The sequence below is a fragment of the Myotis nattereri genome (assembly GCF_964212035.1).
Source record: "Myotis nattereri genome assembly, chromosome: 7".
Lineage (NCBI taxonomy): Eukaryota > Metazoa > Chordata > Mammalia > Chiroptera > Vespertilionidae > Myotis > Myotis nattereri.
The window spans coordinates 6,128,872-6,144,375 of NC_138082.1; the positions used below are offsets into that span (position 1 = coordinate 6,128,872).

General features: G+C 47.2%; 1 protein-coding gene across 1 annotated transcript in view; it reads right to left on the reverse strand.

Moving 5' to 3' along the window:
* Positions 1 to 548: 548 nt before the first annotated feature.
* The window catches only part of HECW2 (HECT, C2 and WW domain containing E3 ubiquitin protein ligase 2), a gene marked incomplete at its 5' end in the record, with an annotated part of 171,337 nt that continues 156,381 nt past the window's right edge, over positions 549 to 15,504 (reverse strand). Inside the window, one exon of the mRNA XM_081095984.1 lies at positions 549 to 2,287. Coding sequence (XP_080952110.1) covers positions 2,176 to 2,287 — 112 coding nt within the window. The 3' untranslated portion in view covers positions 549 to 2,175. The remainder of the gene's footprint in view (positions 2,288 to 15,504) is intronic.

Sequence of the window (15,504 nt, forward strand, 5' to 3'; positions counted from 1 at the left end):
TTGAAAGAAATGCCACCTTCGATTTCAGCTGTTTAGAGAATGCCGGCTCTGAAACATCACATTACCATAAAAAATGTCGTTTTTTAAATAAAGTATAGTATATGATTTCCCTTGTATCTAGTAAAAATAATTTGCAAAATTAAAAATACTTACATTCATGGTCAGTAATTTCACACTAATTGTTTCAGTTAAAAGTTTTTCTCTTCCCGTAGTTTCTGGTCCAATGACAGGACACAGGTACCCCTTCCCTCCCCACCTGCGGGCTTGGGGGTCTTTATTTCAGAACATTCCCCGCCCAGCAGCATCTGCCTCTAGTGCAGGAACGCAGCCTGAGTGGCTCTTCTCTCGAGACTCCAGCAGTAAATGCAGCTCACCCAACGGGGGGGGGGGGGGTGGCAATCTGCTCTTAAGACCAACCTACATAACCCACGCACGTGACCTTTACAAAGTGTAAGACCGCCAACATCCCCCAACGAGGATCCCACGGCTACTGAGAGCTCAGAGAAGTGGTCGGGCAATGCCTGTAAAACCATAGGCTGGCAAACCAAATGTTAATCCAACGCTTTTATTATTCACAATTTAACTTCGCTGCATCGATCCTCTGATGAGTTATGGCCATACGTCCAGAAATAAACAACGATGTGGAAAAACCCCGAAAGCAGTAGAAACGAAGGACACCCTCTGAGAAGACTAAGCAAGTGCAACATGAGCGGTGTCATGCAATGTCCGAGGTATCCTAGGAGACGTTTCCTTATGTTGATAAGGAATTTATGCATCGGTGAAAATGCAGGCTTGGCAATAGAGCACGGAGGGTTCCGTCTGTGACGTCTTCACTGACGAGGGAGATGGAATCCTCGTTACTAAAGAGAGCGGACCCCTTAGGTGTTGCTGATGGCTCCCTCAGTGAGCCTGGTGTTTCATGATGCTGTACAAATAAAAAGCGGGGGGTGGGGTGGGGTACGAAATATCTTTATTAAATGCCATCCTGTAAAGTATTTGATGGATGGAAGAGTCTAATGCATTTTAAATAAATGCATATCGTACTATCACATATCGTGAGTCTTAAAAAATTATTACTTAGATGCACAGTCCTGTAGTGGTAGACATGGCACTGTGGAGAAGTCTGAATTTCAAAGCTGTTTCCTGTTATACTCGCCCAGTGATGGAGTTGCTGTCAGTCATCTTGTAACGTCCCTTCAACTTTGGTACATTCAGTGCAAAATATGTCGGGGAATTTTTTTGTACCTTTAGAAAAATACAAGGCCCTTTGGTTCCCTGGACAGTGCTTAAGAGGATACCTACTGGCATGATGCCCAAGTAAGCATGGACATGGAAATGGGTCCGGCGACACGAACAGTAGGACAGGTGAGTTCCTATGTACACCTTACAGAACATAAATGTCATGAACCTATAAAAAAATGAACAGAACTCACCGTGGACTTTTTTCTGATATGCTGTGAGTTAATCGCTAGTTATTTAAAATTGTTTCCATGCATTAGAAAGCATACAATCTGTCGGTAGTAATTCACTGTGGAACAGTTTGTCTCCGGCCATGACACACAGACCACTTTGCATATCCATCGTCATAGACCACCTTATTGCAAATCTTTAAAGTTGCCTCATGTTGACTTGGTTTCATTTCCACTCGGGTCCCGTGGAAGCTGAAACCTGCGTGCAACACCATGCAGGCACACATAAGCAAGAAAAGGAATATTCTGTGATAACGTGGGGCTCACACAAAGGTACTTTTGGGAAATACACGTGTTTTTATTCCATTATTGAACTCGCACTAATTTGGAGATCGGGTCAAGGGCTGCGGTTTGGCTTGAATCACGTTCAAGGTTAAGTTTCAAGATTCTCCCAAGTCCCTGCACAGTGACCTTGAGCTGATCCGCACAGGTTCATCTTGGTCTTGGGACGCAACGAATGGGAAGAAGCGTGGGAGTCAGGACCTGCTGATTGAAAGACTGTTGGGTTGTCCCCTGGGCATCAAGCTCACCCCCATCCTTCAGAGAGGACTCCTCACCGCGATCCAGTCCCCACACGTGGCTTAGGCTTGTCAAGTGAAGGCGTTACTCAGACGGAAGCCCGCTCTGACCCTCCCGGGGGTGGGCCATCCTGGAGGGCAGCTTCCCCAGCCGCCTGTCCCCACGCAGCCGGGCACTGGGCTTCCGGTCACTCAAGTCCAAAGGTGCTGGTCTCCTCAACGGCCGTCAGGAGCTTCTCATACAGCATGGAGAAGGAGGGGTACGGGGGGAGGTCCAGGCGGTTGAAACATGTGTGAGCTCTGCGAACAGAAGAAGCACATGGAGCTTAGAATGCTTCGGGTAAAAGGAGATTGTCCTGTGCGTGTGCGTGTGAACACGTGTGCGCACACGTGCACAAGCAAGTTGGTTTCTTGTCTGTTTTCACTCTCCTTTTGGAGAAAACTTTGAAAATATTTTGACTTGAAATTCAGAATTGAAAACAAAAACTCAGAATTAAATTTCTCTTGGGGAAACGGATATTTAAAAAGTGTATTTTCTTTCTATTTTCACAACCACTTATCCATTTGCCACACATATTCCTACTTGTTTAGTTGTCTCAGAATTACAAAGACAAGTTTGGTTTTTTGTTTCTCTTCTGACATTACTTTTTTTTTTCTTTTAACAGACATGTATATAGACTCTTGCAAAGAAATTTATTTTCAGAATTGGCATTTGCGTGGATGTTTCAGAAAATCTATGGTTTCAAGGGTTTTCATTTTCTGGGGCAGGATGGGCACGGAGTGTCTCCGAAGACCTGGCCATGGTGTGGCTTCTCCGGAAATTCCCTGGCAGGGCTTTCCTGTCAGTCAGGACACCACTGCCGACGCCTTTGAATTTGGTGTATAATCTGTTTTCTCCTAAATCACAATGCAAAACAATGGCCATTTAAAACATTACATAAAGTATTCTTTTTTAGAAATACACCCCCTCTCTTGCCTAGATAGGGGAAAACTATGCTTTCCTGTTATTTGCACCTGAATCACAATAAAAAATTGATCGTCTTCAAATAATACATCTTATCAGGAAGCAAATCTACACTTTGATATGGAACAGAAGGCACTTTATTATGAATGTACAACAGCTTGTTTGTAGAGCTAAACTTTGGCTTAAATGCTCTTGCCTTGGCCCGGTAGCTCAGTTGATTAGAGTATCATTCTGTTGTAAAAGGTTTGTGGGTTCAATTCCTGGTCAGAGTGCATACACGAATCAACCAATGAAAGCATGAATAAGTGGAAGAACAAAGCAATGTCTCTCTCTCTCTCTCTCTCTCTCTCTCTCTCTCTCTCTCTCTCTCTCTTCTCTCTCTCTCTCTCTCTCCTTCCTCCCTCCCTCCCTCCCTCCCTCCCTCCATCTCTAAAAATAATGCTCCTGAATTAATATGTAATATCAAGAGCTATGTCTTAGTTAGAAGTGGTCAAGTTATAAATACAATTTGTGTAGAAAGAAAGAAAAAAAATTGGATGAGTGTGAGGACAGAGAGGAGAAAAACCAACCCTGCAGTTGTTTCTTTATCCACATCACTGCAAGTCCACTACCAGGGCTTTCTAGATCCATCTTACTAAAAATGAGCTCTTTTTACAAAGTCACATTTAAAATTTTGTTCTTATATATCACTTGTATACTTATGAGATAAATAAATTATGTCCCTGGACGCAGTGTAGTGTGGTGGTGGGACGACCAGAGGTTTGAGACCTAGCTCTACCAACCAGGATGTGGAGTGAGTGAGTTATTAAAACTCTCTGAAACTCAATTTTCTCCCCAATAAAAAGAGAGTCACATCATTTGTCTCAGGAGATGAGGATTAAATGAAATGACAGAAACATGCTTAATACAATGCGTGGCTCATCATGTTTGACCAATTAATAAGAGACGTATTGTTAACTACACTTCCTGATCATCAAAAAGAGTCACTCTAATTGCCTTCATTGAGTTGCCAAGACAGAATCATGACTCATGGAAATTGAGAGAGAACAAAAAAATAAGGCAGGTGTGTGCCCACATGGCCTATTAGAAGCCCTATAGGGGCTTGGTTATAAGAAGACCAATTTTAAGGCACAGCCACAGCACTAGCTCAGAGTTTACAGCTCTTGTTATTACAAACTCTAGGACATTTTGAGGGGAAATCATCTAATTAATATTTGCAGCCAAATACCTTTTTGTGATATAATAAACTATTTCAGGATTGCATTTAATATAATTCTTATACCTTCTTTACACTGGAACCTCAACTTGGGCCTCATGGAAAAAGGTTTTACTTTCAAAAAATGGAACTAGCATTCTAAAGGCAGTCCTGTCTACTTGTGTAAAACACTGGGATAAAAAGATTAAATGAAAACTTTATCTTTGTTTAGGGAGAAGGGGAAGAAGCAGCAGAGAAGTGAAATATGTTCTGACTATACTTATATTCCAGATTTTGTGTTAGACACATAACATTCATTATTCCATTAGACTAAAAGATGATACTTATTTTATTTTTGAATATATTTTTATTCTTATTGATTTCAGAGAGAAAGGGAGAAGGAGAGATGGATAGAAACATCAATGATGAGAATCATTGATCAGCTGCCGCATGCATGCCCGACATTAGGGATCAAGCCTGCAACCTGGGCATATGCCCTAACCAGGAACTGAACTGTGACCTCCTGGTTCATAGGTAGACGCTCAACCACTGAGTCATGCCAGCCGGGCAAGATGGTACTTCTTTTAAATAAAATTTTTAATTTTTTTCCTTTGGTTACCAACTAGGCTGCACATCTTTCCCCAGATCAGCCTGCTTGTAACATTTTCTGATTTGTGATCTACGTGTTCATTTTCTTTTAATTTTTTATTGTGATAAAATATACAGCACATTCTATGTGTCCTGTTGACCACTGTCAAGTGCACAGTTCTGTGGCATTAAGCATACTCACCTTGTTCTGCAACCATCACCACTACCATCTCCATCTTCCCGTCTTTCCAACTGGAATTTTGTGCCCATTGGTCACCAACTTCCACCCTCTCCTGTCCCTGCCACTACCATCCTACTTCCTGTCTTGGTGAATGTGACTATGCTAGGGACTTCACATAGAAGGAATCATACACTATTTGTCCTTTCCGACTGCCGTATTTCATGTAGCATATCCGTTTCCAGGTCCATGTTGTATCATGGGTCAGAATTTCCTTCCTTTTTAAGGTTGAAGAACAGTCCATTGTAGCCTTGGCCAGTTTGGCTCAGGGGATAGAGCATCAGCCTGTGGACTGAAGGGTCCCAGGTTCGATTCTGGTCAAGGGCACATGCCCGAGTTGTGGGCTCGGTCCCATGTGGGGGGGTGTGCGGGAGAAGCCGGTCAATGGTTCTCTCTCATCATTGATGTTTCTATTTCTCTCTCCCTCTCCCTTCCTCTCTGAAATCAATAAAAATATTTTAAAAAAGAACAGTCCATTGTATGTATATGCCAGTTTGTTATTCACATGTTGACAAACATCTGCTTGTTTCCATTTTTTGGCTACTGTACAAAATACTGTACAAAATGATTTCCGCCTCATGAGACACTGAGCAAAAGGCCCCAGCAAGCCACACCTGGACTTCTGAGCCACAGAAGCAGTGAGGTAATAGTTGTGTGCTGTTGTGAATTGTTGTGTGTGTGGTAATGTGTTCTACAGCAACAGAAAATGCCTACAGGTCTCAAGCTCCCAGTCCAAGGAGAGGTGGCAGGTGTCCTGACATTCAATAGAATCCCACCCGTCCAGGGCAGACAGGGGCAAGACCGGGGGTGAACAGCGGCCTTTCGCTCTCCAGGTTCCTGAGCACAGAAACAGGAATCCTGCCTGTGTCTGCCGTCCCTGCATCATCTTTGTAGACACTACTATGTTAGCCCACAAATCCATAAGCCTGCGTACTCTTTTCTCTGAGGTTTCCGATCTCAACACAAAGGGAGGGACTGGACAACTTTCTTGATCCTCTTCGGTCAGGACAATCTCGAAGTTACTGATCCGTGACCGGAGGCTATCCCTGCCTCCTGATGTACATCTGGTTGCAGAACATACGGTTACCGTAATGAAATGTCTCTTCTGAGTAAGCTGGTAAGCTGGCTGGCTCCTCTGACAAATATCTCATGAGGATGGAGAAAGTACATCTTGTGAAGGGGGAAACTGCAGAAAGATTAAATGGTTTCCCCAAGGTCAAAGTTGAGTCAGTGGCCAAATCAAGACCGGGACCTCAGCCTTGGGTTCCTAGGGGAAGTCCAGCATCAAACCCAAAGCAGGGGGACTCATGCTCATTGGTTCAGTTCTTTCATTCTCGGACGCCTGTTAATTTCACCCCATCCCTGACAGCGAACGCTAGTCCTTAAGCTCCTACCAGATTGCATATATTTTGAGGTCAGGGATTAGCCAAATAAGCTTCAAATGGCCTTTAAATGGATTGCTCAATGCCACTAGGCAGTAGCTCTGGGGAAAATGGTCCACACTGGGTCCATCCAAAAAACCCTGGGAGATACCAGGGGATTTTCAGGCGCTTAGCTCTACCTCGGGCTCCCCAGAAAACAGCTACTCTGAGTGATAAGAATCACCAGGAAGCTTGTTTACAATGGAGATTTGGGGCCGCACCCTACCCCCCCAGATGCTAATTCAGAAGGTTTGGGGTGGGCCTCGGGACCTGCCTGTGAACAATCACTCCAAGTGCGCCTGAGGCAGGTGGTCTCCCCTGCAGAGAGGCACCGAGTGGGCTGGAAATAAGATATCTGCGCCGGCTTGCCACACCGCATTCTGTGCACTTGCAAAGAATTTCAAAACTCCTCATAAACAAGACAGCGTTGCTAATGAGGAAATTGAGGAATCGTGCGGTCAAGCACATTGCCCAATGTTTACCATCGACTTGCTGTATGAGCCAAAAACAGGAAGGAAAAAAAACACAAAGCAAAACAAAACACAATCCTGGGAGGCTTTTCACACCCCTCCCCCGCTTCCATGTCCCAAGAAAACTCCAGCAGAAAAGAACAGGAGCCCCGGGACTATGTTGATATTGGCAGCAAACGCACACCCCGTTAGGCTCCACGAAAGGACAGTTTTCAAATCTCTCCCAGGCGGCCCCGCGCGGGCTCTAATGAGTTTACCTCATTTTGTCCTCCGCAGCCAGAGCCACTCGCGGAGGCCGGGCCTGAGCCCGTCTGTGGCTCCTGTGGCACCAACATAGAGAATGTGTAACCCCCTCCAGACAACAGGTCTGGCCTCACAGATCTCTTGGTGCTTTCTGGATTCTTCCAACGTTAACCAGGTCACTTCGGACCCTCTCTTCTTTCCTATCGACGGTCAAGTCTGTTACCCAAATCCAGCGGGCCTAGTATCACAAGGACAACCAGGGTTTCACAGATTGGTTCACTGTATTTCTCTCTCTCTCTCTCTCTTTCTCCCTGTACTTACTTATTCATTTAGTCCCCACTTTCTCAGAAGTAATTTTTGGTAGTTTCTAAGGACTCAAAATATAAGACACAAAAAAAACCATAATCAGGATTTTAAGTTGAGAGAGAGAAAAAAGGACAGTAAATGCTGTCCTAGAAATAAGATGTATTTGAATGCAATAAAGCCTTTCTATTTGCAATATAATTTAGAAAGTGTTTTGTCAAAGTTCTCTTTTTTTTTTCCAGTTGTCCCTGGTGCCTAATTCTTCAGAGTTTCAGTTTCCTTCCTCCTACTCCTGCCTCTGCATCAAATAATTAAAAGCATTCTGGAAAATTCCTAAGGGATCTTGGAACATACAGATTTGTCTAGAAATGTGAGGATTCCTGACCCCATTGACCAGTCAGGTCACAATTGTAAGTACCCATTTTACCCCCGGCTGTCCCCTGCGGTCATGGGTGCCTGCAGCTGTATGGCCAGGGCACTCCCAGGAAGGAGCCGAATGGGCCTGGAGGGGAGCAGGCAAAGGGGGCTCACCTTGGGCTCTCCAGAGCCTCCTAATATAGGCCCAGGGGTGCTCAGGCAGCACCCACACCCGGTCACCTGCAGAACCTCTTTTATTATTTCCCCTTTTGAAGATTCCATATTCTGAAAGCTTGTCGTTCCCATACAAAATGCCGTGATGAATAAAAAGTACTTTTCAATTTGCATTCCACTTCCTTCACTCCTCTGTTCATTGAACAATGCTTACTGAGCTCGCCCTGCATGCTGGGCACTGAGCTGCTGCCGGCAGGTGAGGATATCAGTCTGGTTTCTGCCTACGAGGAGTTTACACTCAGGCAGCAACTTGTACAGACAGCTGGGACCACCTCAATGTCATGCAGTCCGTGCTCTGTACTCGGGGACCTGGCCACTGAGATCAGGCGCTGAGATCCAGCCCCGCTTCGGCTCTGCTCACCAAACCGGGAGCCCTCCCTAGCCCAGGAGACCACAGATGCCCTGTCTAAGCGACCGCAGGGTTCACCTGGGCCTGCACACAATCCGTCACAATACGGCGGGTTTCAGGTCTGCTCTGCAGAGCCCACAGCGCCAAGCTGGGAAGCATCTGTAGGTGTGCAGGCTTTTCCTGGTGGAGGAGGAGCAGCATGTTTGCAGCACAGGGACCGGGGAAGTGTGAGGGAACGTTGCCTCATCGGGAAACCTGAGAGGTAGGAGAGCTTGAATGACAGGAGCCAAGGCTGGACCTGACGCCAGAGGAGGAGGCGGGGCCACAGCAGGAAGTGAGGGGTGTCCATGCAAAGGCCTTCCCACGCATCCCACGGAGGGGTGGGAGCTGGGGTCTGGGTGTGGACAGCGATATGGCGGAGGTGCCATTAACCAAGACAGGAAACGGGTAGGGGTGGATGATGGATTCAGAGCTTGTATTCAGCATGAGAAATCCAAAGTGGCCAGCTGCACGGTGATAACAGGCCATTCAGTAATCCGGTGATTGTTCTGCAGCCCAAGGAGATTCATGAACGCAAATAAAGGTATAGCCTCGGTTACGACTCTTTAAATACCCACAATTTCTCTCCCACCCCCCTTAATACTTTCTTCGACCACGAGACTTACAGCAGGAATTCCTGCTGAGACAGTGCACAGAGCTCTGTGTGACCCACGGTGGCCCAGCACAGCCCCAACCCTCGCCAGGTGTCCTCTGAATGTGAATCGATGGAAGGAATTCTACGGCAGTTACTACCCCACTAGTTTGTCATGTGCCATTTGGTGCCAAGGCTGTAGTTATCTGTTCATTTAAAGATCCATTACTTATCCCTCTGTGGTCCACATGGACAGAGACCAACGTGCATCTCCCACACGAGGATTCTGCACACAGTAAATGCACGACAAATACCTAAAGGCTTGTTAGCGCCCTTAATAGTTCCCATTAGAATTAATGTCTTACTTTAAGGCCTCATTAGGTCACCTTGGCTAAAAGGCACCGGGGCCTATAAATAAAGTGGAGGGTGTTCCCAGCATGGGAATTCCTGCATCCAGGGATAACTAGGAGAAGAAAGGCTTCAAGCTATCATATGTATGTGATAATATATATAATGCCAAGTGTCCCCTCGGGAGTTCGACCGACCAGGAGTTTGATCGCTCACTATGACATGCGCTGACCACTAGGGGGTGGCGCAGAATGAAGGCAGGCCCTGGCCAGCAGTCGGCAGCCGCTAGGGACCCTAGCTGTGCACAAATTTCATGCAATGGGCCTCTAATTTCTTATAAGCAGGTAGCTTCTTCACCTGTGGGTGGTCGTGGGAAAGATGAAGAGTACATACTTTTTAACGGTAAGAAATTAAAGCAATAGAAGCAGCCCCGGTAAGGAGCTGTTCCAGGCTGAGCACCCCTGGAAGTCCCAACGAAACAGAAACACCCCGGGGGCAGACAGCACGTTGCTTACACACCCAAAGGTTGTGGAATGCCACGCCAGCTCTGAAGGCTAGGGATTAGGAACGGTAACAATACGGGCTACGTTTATTGCATGATGCGTTAGGCATCATTTTACACACTTCGCATGTGTGATCTCATTTTATCTTTAAAATAATTTTTGTGATGTGACTAGTATCTCTCCCAATGGTTCAGATGAGGACAGAGAGACACAAAGCGACTGTGGCAGGTCTTGTCTGGAGTGGTCCAGAGTCACCGCCAGTTTAAACATTCAATCATTTAAGGAAAACAATATTCACAGAGTGCCAATTATTTGCTAGGACTATGCCCTGGGGGCAAAGCCACGTTCCATTCAGACAAGGCCCTTGATCTCATAGCGTTCTATCCTAGCGGGGGAATAGACCATCCACGATACACCAATCACTGAACACAATGACTGGATTGGGTAGGTCCTCTGAAGGCACGAGGTGTGGCAGAGCGACAGGTGCTCTTGGGACAGGAGCCTGAAGGACCTCTCTGAGCAGATCGTGTCCGAGCTGAGACCTTGGGGATGAGAAAGAGCTGCCAGTAAAGAACCGGCAGGAAGAGTTCATGCATCAAGTTCAAGTCTTGAGGAAGAATCGAGTTTGGCACATTCTGAAAGAGGCTGCTGGCTGTCGCGGGCGGAGGGAGAGCATATATATTGAGGCTGGAGTGTAGGCCAGACCAGGCCGCCTACCAGGTGGTAATCTTTAGCGAGGAGTCTGTTCAGTGTAAGCAGGGGAGAGAGTGACCTTGAGACTTCACATCACTCTGCTGAGCGCAGAAGGAACACAGGAGGCACGAACAGAAGCGACGTTTAGGCAGCAGGTGCTGCATGGTCCAGGTGAGAGGTGCTGAGGCATGGACAGAGGTGATAGGAAGAGATGAACCCAACCTAGATTTTGCCCTTGAGCCAAGGAAAGGGGGGTCACCACTCCTTAAGAGCTGTCCTGTCTGTCCCTCACAAATGTACACTTGAAAGGATGACTTGTGGGACAGCCCCCAAAGGCCACTCGTCCTCTTGACATGGATTGTCCTGCTCTCTGAGTCTCGCAGCAATTCAGATTTCTTTCATTCCGTTACATAACCACAAATTAGTTCCGCAGCCCTACTTTTTACATGAATGGCCGAAGAGTCCCTTTTCAGACACAGCATGTTTTTGTGACCATGTTACCCGCTTCCCAAAGTAAAGACCAGTCCAAAAGGTACAGGGCACCTGAGGATGGTTATTACGTACTATTACTAGACATCGCGGACACCTTTTTGCTAGCACACAGAATAAAGTAAAAACCTAAAATATTCTTGTCCGACAATAAGAACGGAATGAGAGGGACGAAGGGACAGGAGTCGAAGAGGACCTCACGTCAAAGATTGAACTTCGGAATTGACTATATCTGAGAATCTCCTGCCGATTTTCACTCAGACCACAAGGCACCTCAGCTGACCAGCAGGTGGTGAGGACTGGGGAGCCCCCGGGGAGGTACCTCAAGGCAAATACAGAAAAGACGGGGCACCAAGGGGTCCTTCCAGTGCCCACCTCTTGTTCTGAGGCACTTTTAACTGAAGAAAGTGGCGCCATATTACAGGCTCCTCAGTCAGTTTCCCATGTCCCAGCCGGCAGCTCACTTTGTCGGCAACCACGCTCTCTGCACTGAGGAGGAAAAACCTGAATTATTGATGATGCAGAGCAATAGTTAATGACATGGAAAGATGCTCATGATCAGTGATACCTGGTAAACAAGAAGTTACAAACAGTATATGCGTGTGACTGTATTTTTGGTTTTAACTGTGTGTGTATAGAAATGAGTGCAAACATACACTTCAAAATGTTTAGCAGTTCTCTCAGTCGTGGATTTTATACATATTTAACTTCTTGGCATGTTTTGGTGAACAGTTTCCTTTTCATAAGAACAAAAAGCAGAGCTTTAAAAATGAAAAAAAGTTGCCTTTTATCTTTCAAAGATAATTTGATCTTTTTAAGTTTCTATTCCACCAGAAAAGCCGCCTCCCTGAGTTACCCACTTCATAATGAACTGGAGCTTCTGATTTCTTCATCTGGGTCAGCAATTCATTCACATTAACCTCCAGACTCAGCCATTGAAAAATGCATGCTTCCCCCTCTGGTCAAACCCACGCGCACGCCGGTGAGGACAACATCAGGATGGAAGCTCTCGGATCGTCTGCCCTCCTCCTCGGCAAGGACCTCAGAGAGCAGCACAGCAGCTCCACACCAGGCTGCGGAGGGCTGGCCCCGCACTGTCCAGGCTGGCCTGCCAGCCGCCCGCTTCTCGGGGTGTTTAAGGGCAACTGCCCTGACGTGAATTTACTGCCCCCGAAGCCCATCAGAACCCCGGAGACAGGAACTCTACGGAAACGCAAAGCACAGAGAGAGCTGCCAACTGCAGGCCCAGGACGCGCAGTGTGTGTGGTAGGAGCCTCTGTGGAGACAGCCATTCATCATCGGGGCTCCAGGCCCTCTCCTCCCACAGAGAGAAAGGAGCATGGATGCCATGCCACTGGCTTCAGAGGCCACTGCGTGCACTTGGACGTTCCTCGGACCCCTGGGGAGCAGGGCTGTATTTACCACCACCGCAAAGCCAGGTGAGGAAGCCTGAGAGAAGAGGGGACTCATTTGTTCTAGAAACACTGAAGCCCTGCAGTTTGCCAGGGCTGCCCGCCCCCACCCCTGACAGCCCCGCCGGCTTTCCAGGGCACAGCCTCCCGTGCCCGACCCGAGATGATGCCAGGCCTCTCAGAGAATCGACTGTTTGAACAAGAAGGACATCCCCCCATCCTGTACCTTTTAAATAAACATCATCTCACTAACAAGTAAAAGAAATACCAAGTTGGGGTTGACCAGCATGAGACAAACCAGCTCTTCAATCTGCACCTGAAATCTATCGGGAAAATGCATGGGAAATGCTTGGGTGCCTCTGTTCTGGTCGTGGGAGAAATGGGCTCCCCATACAGGACGATCCCTTTAAACCAAGCTTACAGGCCCTTTCACACCGGCAACACCCCACATTGCATAAAGGCGATGACACTGTGATCGGTGAAGAAATCACTGCTGATAAAGAGGCTCTTCCTTTTATTTATTTTTTTCCAAATGTACTTTTCCTGTGGAGCACATTCTGAATCTTAGAGAAGATTCAGAATAAAAGGTGAGAAAGATCAAAGACGACCTACTATCCCTGAGGATGGGTATACACATGACCTCACTCGTCACAAGTACCCTGAGCAGAGCATTGCTGCTCCTACTCTTCACGGGGGGGCGGGGGGGGACCCCTAGACCCTTGCTCAGGATCACAGAGCCAGTGCATGGGCGGGCTTAGGTCAGCAGCCATGCCTGTGCGCTGGGTTAGGTACATAGACTAGTGTGCAGTACGATAGCCAGGCAGCTCTTTCCTCCTCGCAGACATGAAAAGTTGGAGCTTCTGGTAGACCAGTAGGAACCCAGACTGCCTTCCTGCTGTGCCTCAGATTGTCATTCTTTATGCGATTTTATAATCTGGGTGAAACTAAGAATCTAGAACCAGCCTCCGTTCATAACAAAGGAAGAAACACCGTCGATTGCCCAACCGTGTGTTGGCAACAGCACTGCCCATGAGTCAGCACAGACTTCCCGGAGCTCCGGGGGGAAGTGACAAGGCGACTCCAGCCCGACCTCCGAGAGTCTTCCACCGTCGGCTGGCGTTTCTTCTTGCTCAACCAAACCTCATATGCCACCTCCCCCTCCCCTCCCCCACCCCCGCCACCCCCTGGCCTTTTATAGGTGAGGAAACGGAGGTCCAGGGAGCAAGAGATCGTCTAGGCCCCAGAGTCAGGTGGTGGCAGAAGGGGGACTAGAACCAGGTCTTCTCACTCCCCAACCCCGGGCTTCTCCCAACCTCTCCTGCCTGATACACGTGACAGGTGATGGCACAGAAACCGTGATGGCAGCCGCCAGCCATTGACCGGATGCTCATCGGCGCCAGGGCCGGCAGCACATGCTTTAGAGAAGGATTTCATTCAATCCTCAGAATGACCAGCCTCCAGGGAAGATGAGGAAACAGGCTCAGGGGGATTGAGCAACTTCTCCAGGACGCCCTGGGGCATGGAGGCCCTGGGACAGAGCCCAGGCCCTGGAGCCACAGCTGCACGTCTGTCCCGGCTGCCTCTCCGCTCACCAGGTGTGGTGGAAGCTGCAGCGATTCAAGGCAAACAGCCATCCGTCTGCTTCCTGTAACAGGTTGTCCCACCTGCTTTCCAGAAGCAAATCTTCGCAGAAACAGACCTCGCGAGAAAGGGACACAATCGCCCCGCCCTTTCCTGCCTCCTTGGTGCCCAGGCCAGAGCTTCTCCACAGGGTGAAAGGCTGCATCCATCTATCTATCATCTATCTATCTATCTACCTACCTATCCATCATCTATCTATATCTATATCTATCTATCATCTACCTACCTATCTATCTATCTATCATCTATCTATCTATCTATCTATCTATCTATCTATCTACCTATCATCTATCTATCATCTACCTATCCATCCTCTATCTATCTATCTATCTATCTATCTATCTATCTATCTATCCATCCATCCATCCATCCTCTATCTATCTATCTTTCTATCTATCATCTATCTCTCTATCTATTGTGTGTGTATCTGCTTTTAGATACAAACATGAGTTTAAGGGGGAAAAGGACACAACTTAGGCACAAATAAAATAGAATAATCCTTTAAATGATGGAACTACAGGCTGCTGAGAGTGGAACGCCAGGTGTGCCAGGTGGTACTGGTATCCAGGTGTTTTGGGTACACCAGGTGGTACCTGGTTGTCTCAGTGCAGCACCTCTGCTCACAGGCTGAGGAGCACCAGGGTGGCGGAGGAGGCTAGGGCAGCCCTGGGCTCCCACAATGCATTGCTCTCTGCATCTGTGTCTTCAGCATCCGTTTCTCAGGTGTGATGCCTGGAGCATGATTCTCAAAAACCAGCGTTTTGAAGTTGCCAAGAAGAAAGTCTTGTGAACAGGTTTCTTAAAGTCGTTCGTGCTTAGAGGAAACTGAGGATGAACTCGTGGGAAGATCGCTCAGCCTCTCTAGAGTGCAGGTTTATTGGCAGTAAAATGAGAGGCAATCTGAGGTCCTTTTTACCTCAAAAATTCTACATTATCACCGCCGATCGGAGAAAGAAGGCCTAACACTGACTCCTCCATCCGCCCTTGTTCACTGGCTCCCTCCAGTTCTTCTGCTCCAGTTACCGCCATTCAACTCCAAACGCTTTCTGGTTCATAAACAGTGCTGTACCTTTACGGCGGTAAGGTAAGACCCTTACACATATTAGTAGCAACAGGGAAGCCCCTTTTTCCATGGGAAGGAAATGTCATCTTGTTATGAATGAGAGTGCAATGCAGAGAGCATTCCGGCGCAATTAAGGCATGGACGACGGAAGCTACCGAGCTATACAGCACAGTCACATGATTTAATATTCTGCAGAAACCACCACGGTGATTCTAAGTGAAGGGATTCTAACTAGTCATTAATATAAACTTCACACCAAGAGTTTCTGGAACCATATAAGTTAGAGCCCCAATCGTAATGATGACCAACGTGGCTTTGATAAAGCTAACAAATGCTTTGGTCTTGCTGCATTTTACATTTTGAGCTATATGTTTA